Genomic DNA, 8,161 nt, shown 5'->3' with positions numbered 1-8,161 from the left:
ATAGTCCTCGAAACCTGTTCTTTCTTTAATTGCCATGCCAATACCTTATGTGCTTTCTCTCCCCATTCATAATATTGTTGTTTAGTCCTATTAATTAGACACTCAAATTGATAAGATTGCAAAGTATTATATTCCAGTTTCAACCTAGACAATTCTATTTTCTGATCTTCTGTAGCGTCTCTCTGAAACTCCTTTTCTAACTCACTAATCCGTTTCTCTAACTCAAGACTCTGATTTAATCGATTCTTTTTTATTTTAGAAGTATAACTAATTATTTGTCCTCTCAAATAAGCTTTCATAGCATCCCATACTACAAATTTACTGTGAACAGAATTAGAATTTTCTTTCAAAAAGAAATTAATTTGCTCTTTCAAAAAATCAATGAATTGTGTATTTTTTAACAACATTATATTAAACCTCCAACAATAAGCCACTTGAACTTTCTCAGAAGTTATATATGTAAAGTATAACAGAGAATGATTCGAAATCACCCTGCTTTTATATTCCGCTTGTTGTATTTTCCCCTGTAAATGTGCCGATACTAAAAAAAAGTCAATCCTTGAAAACGATTCATGTCTAGCTGAATAAAAGGAGAAATCCTTCTCTGTCAGATTAAGACGTCTCCAAATATCCACTAAATTGAGATCTTTCATCAACGCTTGAACCTGAACTGCATCTTAGATTTTTTAACTTTCTTCGGGGACTTATCTAATAAAGGTTCCAAAACACAATTAAAATCATCACCAACTAAAACATTCTCATTAGCCTGACCCAGATATAAAAATGCATCAGAAATACATGTTTCATCATCTTCATTTGGGGTATAAATATTAACTAAAGTCTAAAATTCACTAAAAATCTTACAATTTAATTTAAGAATACATCCTGCCTTTTCCTCCATTGATTGTAATTCAAAAGATAAATTCTTATGTATCAAAATTGCTACACCTTTAGCCCCAGAGTTAAATGAAGAAGAATATACATGCCCTACCCAATCCCTCTTCAATTTCATACTCTCCTTGACATTCAGATGTGTTTCTTGTAAAAAAGTGACATCAATTTTCATTTTCTTAATTTACGTCAAAATACGTTTACGCTTAATCGTACTATTTAAACCTTGAACATTAAAAGTAGCAAACCTCAACTTTGACATATCTACTAATTACTAAGAACTAATAATATCGATATATAAAAACTCAAATCAACAAAAATAGGCCCTCCAATAGGAGGTAATGAAACCACAAATTAAAGACTAAATAAAATGAAAATGAAAAAAATAGAAAAAAAAGTTAAAAAAAAAACCCCAAAAAACTACCAAAAGGTAGTAATCCCTAAACCAAACGGGTGTGGATCACCCACAAGTGGCTGATGACTAATAGAACATAGAGCAAATCTCTCCCTCCCCAGCCAAACAAATAAATAACAACAAGATATCATAATGACATAAAAATAAAGTAAGGATAAGAAAGTTCTTCTATTCATCCAAGAGATTCCAAACTCGGCGACCCCATTTCAAGAGAAGTTAGACTCTTTCCATTCCCATTTCTCCCATTTCTTCCATTTCCAGAACAACCAGATTTTTCTTTAGGAGACAATGGTGGACTACGTCTTTGTCCTCTTACATCTGGCAATGAATCAGCAAAAATCATTGCTTCACACTCATTCTCAAAAAACCGAGATTGAAAGTCTCCACAAAACACCTTCAACACTGCCGGATAGCGAAAAGTAGACTTATAGCCTTTACACCAGAAAACTTCTTTAACTGGATTAAATCAACACCGACGCTGAATAACCTCTTGACTCAAATCGGGATAGAAAAAAAATCTACTATTCTGAATCATTAATGGAGCTTGTCGTTGTCTCGCATTTTGCACTGCTAGATGAAGTATTGTTTCTCTGTCCAAATAATTCAAGCATCAAATTATCACAAGTCTTGGTAATTGACCAGGCAGAGGTCTTCTTCTTAAGGCTCTATGAGCTCTTTCCAAAACCAAGCCTCCAGAGAAAAATTCTTTCCCCAATATTCATGGGATCCATTCTGTAAAAAAACAAAGAGGTTCTTCCATGCCTCTGGCAAACCAACAGTCTTCACATTATTCCTTCTGTTTTGATTCTCCAAATAGTCTACTTTCCTCTCTAACTCCTTCTCACATTCTCGCAATTCTTTAATGGATTTTTCCACTTCCATCACTTTTTCTGTATTAGAGGCCACTTGCTGTTTACATTCCAAAAAAGCAGACTGAAATTTTTAAAAATCTTCAGAAAATGCTTCTACACATGCATTAACTGTAGTGAATTCTGACCTCATATTATCTTTCATTTGAGCCAACTCTTGCATTATCGGCTGAGTGACAGTATTTAACAGATTAAATTGTAATTCAGAAAGACTCAACCCTGCTTTCTTTAGTGTAGTGACAGAACCAGGTAACTGCAGCTCAACAGCAGGCATTTTAACAGTCTTACTGCGAGTCTGAACTCCCAGCGATGGCACCCCGACTTCCTCAGTGGGTTGATGCTGGTCTCCTCCAACAACTCGCTGTTGTTTCAAGAACTCAGGATAAGATCGAACTCTTCAGGTTGGAGTACTGCCTGAGTGGTTTCAAACAATGGAGTCATTTTCCTGCATGCTCCCTCTTTAAAGTTGGCAGGCTGTCAGAATCAGGATCCACTTCTTGGGAACACGCACTTTCCTCCTGAGAACGAGTCATTCCAGCGATATCCTTCTCCTGGTAAGTAGTAGTCATTTCTTTTCAGCTCCCACAAGCAATCTTTGTGGTTTAGCCACGGAAGTAAGTAAACCTGAAGCTGTAGCAGGCTGTTTAGGCCCTAAATCTTCAACACTCCGAAAATGTAGTTTCTTCTGCACTTGAGGTTTAATCTTTTTACCATTAGTGGCCATAACAGTTCCTTGATACTTTAAACCAAGTTTTTTAAAAGTTTAAACTTGAAAACAAAGAGTTAAAAACGGGTTCTTAAAAGTCTGGCCAGAGAGATCGAGATTACACGTCTAGACTCTACGCCATCTTGCCACGCCCCCCCCAGAGCTGCCCTTGTTGCGCCCGATTTCCTGCCGGGAAGAAGGGCCCCGTCTCCAGGCCTTTTGACCCAGTGAAGTTGGGCCCAATGTGGGTTTATGTGGCTCAGGCACAACCAACAACTGACCCGGTCACAGCCCCACGGATCAGCGGCTGCCCCTCCGACCACCCGCTCCCATCGCCAAGTAAATTCAAGCTCTTACACATCAACAGCACTGACTCGCATTAACTAAGGGACCAGCGAAGCCTCCTTCCCCACAGCACAGAGGGACTAACATGGCCAGACCGACACATGATCAGAAAGGACCAATCACATCAATGCTCAACCCGACTTGCACATACAAAGGGCGGCCAGCAGTTAGTGATGCGTACAAACAGGGTCCATGACGTCACCTGGTTTCTGATCTCCTCACCAGTTCATTCAACCTCCTGCTCCCCACAAACAAGATCATCTCCCACTGTCACCATGATCCCACCCTGAATCATAGGGCTTCCCCACCTCCCCCATCTGCAACATTCCCCTCCCACAAATTAGATCATCTCCCACTGTCACCCTGATCCCACCCTGAATCAACAGGACTTCCCCACCTCCCCCATCTCCAGCATTCCGCATGGTTGTAGGTTGAAAATGAATGGGAATTTAAAAACCTAGGGGTATAAGATAATTTGGAAGGACAGACAGGGAGATGTCAGAGGTGGGGAAGCCCTGTTGATTCAGTGTGAGATCAGGGGGACAGTGGGAGATGATCTAGTTTGTGGGGAGGGGAATGTTGGAGATGGGAAAGCCCTGTTGATTCAGGGTGAGATCAGAATTACAGTGGGAGATGATCTAGTTTGTGGGGAGAGGAATGTTGGTGCTGGGTGAGGTGTGGAAGCCCTGTTGATTCAGGGTGAGATCAGTGTGCCAGTGGGAGATTATCTAGTTTGTGGGTAGACGAATGTTGGAGCCATCAAGGTAGAGATTAGAAATAATAAGAGCACAAAACACTGGTGGGAGTCGTGCACAGATTATCAAATAATAGGTTTACAGGGGAGCAGGCACTGGCCCAGGCATTTTGCAAGGACACTGAGGCAGCTGTTGGGTCTGAAGATAGTGTCACCCAGAAGGCACTTCAGAAGTCAAGAATGAGGCCAAAATCTTCTCATCACAGCTATTTTGTTCAATATCCATCAAGGTCCAGGTCAGACAGAGTCATCTGTACCAGCCAGGCCAGCAAGTACAAAGGGGAAGTGACTCAGGAGATCTGATGTAGTTTAGGTGAAAAGTCCGACGAACAGGTGCAGCAGGCCAACTGGGGAGTATACAAACACACAGAGATCTGGAATCTGCAAGGAAAACCCCATCGCAACAACAATCTGGACCCCAAATGTTGACATTTGGAAACTGGAGTAACGACCCTCAATATTCCGTCTCTGCAGTCTGCAACCAAATGGCACGAACATTGACATCCAATTTCTATTGGCCCCTTTTCCAAGTCTCTTTTTCCCCTCACCTGTCTCCTTTCCTTCAGCCCCCTTCCCCCATCCCTGCCTTGCCCTCTCCTGTATTGTGAAGGGTCATGGCTGTCATGTGACAACACTGCCCACAACTTCTTCGGAAGACACACCACTTACCAATCAAGGTTTGGCACCAACCATTAGTGCACGCCTTTCCACTGGTCAACTTCAATTCCTTTGTACTTGCTCTTGGGCCATGATATCGGCCTAACCTTTCTGGCGACAAGCAATTGCCTGGGCTGGATTCTCCAGCCTTCCTGTATTTGGCCTTGGGCTGTTCTAATCAGATTAACCTTGCTGGCATTGAATTAATGACACTGTGAACAACCTGGGCTGGACCACCAAGGCCTACAAAGGGGGGAATGAGTACCACCTTCTGCCCATTCCACAGTGGGGAGTGGGGGGAATGAGTACCATCTTCTACCCTGTCGACAGATGGAGGGGGAGAATGAGAACCCCCTTCTACCCTGTTCACAGAGGGGGTGGGTATGACAACCAGCTTCTGCCCTGTCCACAGTGGGGATGGGGGGGTGAGGAGGGAGGAAATGAGAACCACCTTCTACACTGACAACAGTGGGGGGTGGGGGAATAAGAGAAACACCTTCGACCCTGACTACAGATGGAGGGGGAGAATATGAGAACCACCTTCTACCCTGTCCACAGTGGGGGGAAACCAACAATTAACCTGAAAGGGTTGGTGACGCCCCGAGCGCTGCAGCTCCTGTGATTAACAGCCGGCGGTCACGTGATGGCGTGGTACCTACCTGCGTTTTACATCATAGCCGTTCCCTCAGCAACGGGCCTGTCCACGGACGAGTCCGCAGTGCGCGGGGTTGGGGGTGAGACTTGCTGCGTTGGAGCCGGTGCTGCCGGAGGGTGAGGACGGCCTTGGGGAGGAGGACAAGCGGCACCAGGATCGGTTGGGTCCTCGTCCCCCCACAGTCGGGCCGGGGGAGGGAGGAGTAAGGGGTATGGGGGGGAGAGAGGGGGGGGAGAGGGGGAGGAGAGGGGGGAGAGGGGGGGAGGGGAGACCCGCCTCCTGCCAGGGGGGAGGGAGGGGAGACCCGCCTCCTGCCAGGGGGGAGGGAGGGGAGACCCGCCTCCGCCCAGGGGGGAGGGGAGACCTGCCTCCTGCCAGGGGGGAGGGGGGGTGCAATCAAGGAGAAGGGTCCCTGACAACAGGCAGCGAGTGTGTTCTCCTCTTCTCCCGCACCCCCTTCCCGGCCGCAGTCCCTGTCCCTCCCTCTTCCCCGCCTGCACGGATTGCCGGGGGGGAGGGGGGGTTGGAGCAGCAGTTGGACTGAGAGAGGGAGGGAGGGTGGGTAGAGACGGGGAGAGTAGAACGAGGGGGCAGGGAGGTATAGTGGAGAGAAGGAAAGGGAGGGTTGGGGGAATGGGGTGTGGGGTGGGGGAGGGAGGAGGGGAGGGGGAGCATATGGAGGGAGAGGGAGGGGGATTGGAGGAAGGAGGGCGACTTTGAGATGACCTATTCTGTTATTGATGGAACTTCTAACTGTATTTCCACTTTGGTAAATTCAGTGCGTTAAGTTGTTCATGTTTAGTCATAAATTTGAATTTTAGTGCTAGTTGGACACAATAATCGTACCCAAAACAAAACATTTTTTTCATTTATAGTTTTAGGGATTCAGCATGGTAACAGACCCTTCTGGCTCTCGAACCTGGCTGCCTGGCGTTGTGATAGGGCTGCTCTAGTCTCCGCTCTGCTGGAGGAACTCAGCAGGTTGAGCACCATCGGTGTAAGAGGGAAAGTATCCCCAACGTTACGGGCCCCGACGTTCCCTCTCCTCGCATTGATACAAAATATTGCCTGATATTTTCCAAGGACGCACTGGGAAATAATCCTGGAATATTTATTCCTCAATCAACATGAAAACAATGACTGTCATCGTTGACAGGATCTTTCTGTGCATTGATTGACAGCTGTGTTTCCTCCATTGTAGCAGTTGCATTATGGGAGATTGATTTGGGAGACACTGGCCCGAGAACTGCTTTGTTTAAAGACAATCGCTCAACGCCTTCATGGCGATGACGATTACCCAGAAATCTCTTTGCCCAAGAAAGTACCCCATCACCATGTGAAAGAAGAGAGGGAACAGGCACGCGTGAAGTGACGTCACGTGTATGTAAACGACCCCAAAGGCCCCGGCACTTGTTGGGGACTGCAAGAAATTCAGCACCGAGTGCCGGGTCTCTGGGAGCAGAGTCCCGGAACAGGACTGGGGCTTGCAACACCTGGCAAGAGGACAATTTTTCCCAGATCCCAGGCTCAATGTTGATTTAATCCGCTGTCCAGCTCGCCAAGATCCTCCATCAGTCTAAGCACGCACTGTGTACTCCAGGGCAGGTCTGCATTGATTTATCCCCTGGTCACAACCTCTCAGCTCCACAGCAATGAACCCATTTCAGTGCTCTGTCTGCGAGAAGAACTTTAAGTTGTTGAGTGAGTTAACGAAACACCAGCGAGTCCACACTGGGAAAAAACCATTCACCTGCCACGAGCGTGGGAAGGGGTTCACCCGAATCTCCCACCTGCAGATCCACCAGCGGCTCCACTCTGGGGAGAGGCCATTTGTCTGCACTGAGTGTGGTAAGGGCTTCACTCAGTCCTACACCCTGCAGACCCATCAACGGGTCCACACTGGGGAAAAGCCATTCACCTGCCATGAGTGTGGGAAGGGCTTCACCCGGACCTCCCACCTGAAAACCCACCAGCGGCTCCATACTGGGGAGAGGCCATTTGTCTGCTCTGAGTGCGGGAAGGGCTTCACTCATTTCTCCAACCTTCAGACCCACCAGCGGCTCCACACCGGGGAGAGGCCGTTCGTCTGCCCCGAATGCGGCAGGAGCTTCAGTCAATCCTCCACCCTGCTGATCCACCAGTGGGTCCACACCGGGGAGAGGCCATTCATCTGCCCTGAGTGCGGGAAGCGCTTCACTGCGTCGTACAGTCTGAGGAACCACCGGCAAATTCACACTGAGGAGAGCCCCTTCGCCTGCTCAGCGTGTGGGAAGAGCTTCACCAAGTCCTGCGACCTTATGGCCCACCAGCGGGTCCACTCCAGGAAGAGGCCGTTTGTCTGCCTTGAGTGCGGAAAGGGGTTCACCCAGTCCTACGACCTGCTGACCCACCAGTTGGTCCACACCGGTGAAAGGCCGTTTGTTTGCCTCGAGTGCATAAAGGGGTTTGCCCGGTCCTCCAACCTGCTGAGGCACCAGCGGACCCACACTGGGGAGAGGCCATTCGTCTGTCCCAGGTGTGGAAAGGGGTTCACCCTGTCCTCACACCTGCAGACCCACCAACGAGTCCACTCTGGAGAGAGGCCATTTGTCACCTTGAGTGCAGAAAGGTCTTTAACCGGTCCTCCTGCCTGCTGACCTACCAACAGGTCATCTGTTCTGAGTCCAGGAAGTCAAAAGGCCTGGTGAAACACCAGCGAGTTCACACATAAAGTTTGCAATGTGGAATTAAACCACTCGCTCAAACAGCAGGAGGGACTGGAGTCTTCTTGTTATTGAGGCAACAACTCAAAACCGGTCATGGTATTATTGTCAATTTGCAATTTGTTTTCAGGTTCAAGTTTGTTGTCACATTTACAAAGGTGAAGAAA

General features: G+C 47.2%; 1 protein-coding gene across 1 annotated transcript; it reads left to right on the top strand.

Annotated features, from left to right (window-relative positions):
• The first annotated feature begins 6,944 nt into the window (after positions 1 to 6,944).
• LOC138754138 (zinc finger protein 436-like) lies at positions 6,945 to 7,928 on the top strand. The gene has a single exon (XM_069918001.1). It carries the CDS (start codon positions 6,945 to 6,947, stop codon positions 7,926 to 7,928), a length of 984 nt encoding a protein of 327 aa, XP_069774102.1.
• The last annotated feature ends 233 nt before the right edge of the window (positions 7,929 to 8,161 follow it).

The sequence above is a fragment of the Narcine bancroftii genome, chromosome 1 (assembly GCF_036971445.1).
Source record: "Narcine bancroftii isolate sNarBan1 chromosome 1, sNarBan1.hap1, whole genome shotgun sequence".
Taxonomy (NCBI): domain Eukaryota; kingdom Metazoa; phylum Chordata; class Chondrichthyes; order Torpediniformes; family Narcinidae; genus Narcine; species Narcine bancroftii.
The sequence above is the reverse complement of the archived record's forward strand: the minus strand, read 5'-3'. Positions and strand labels throughout refer to the sequence as shown.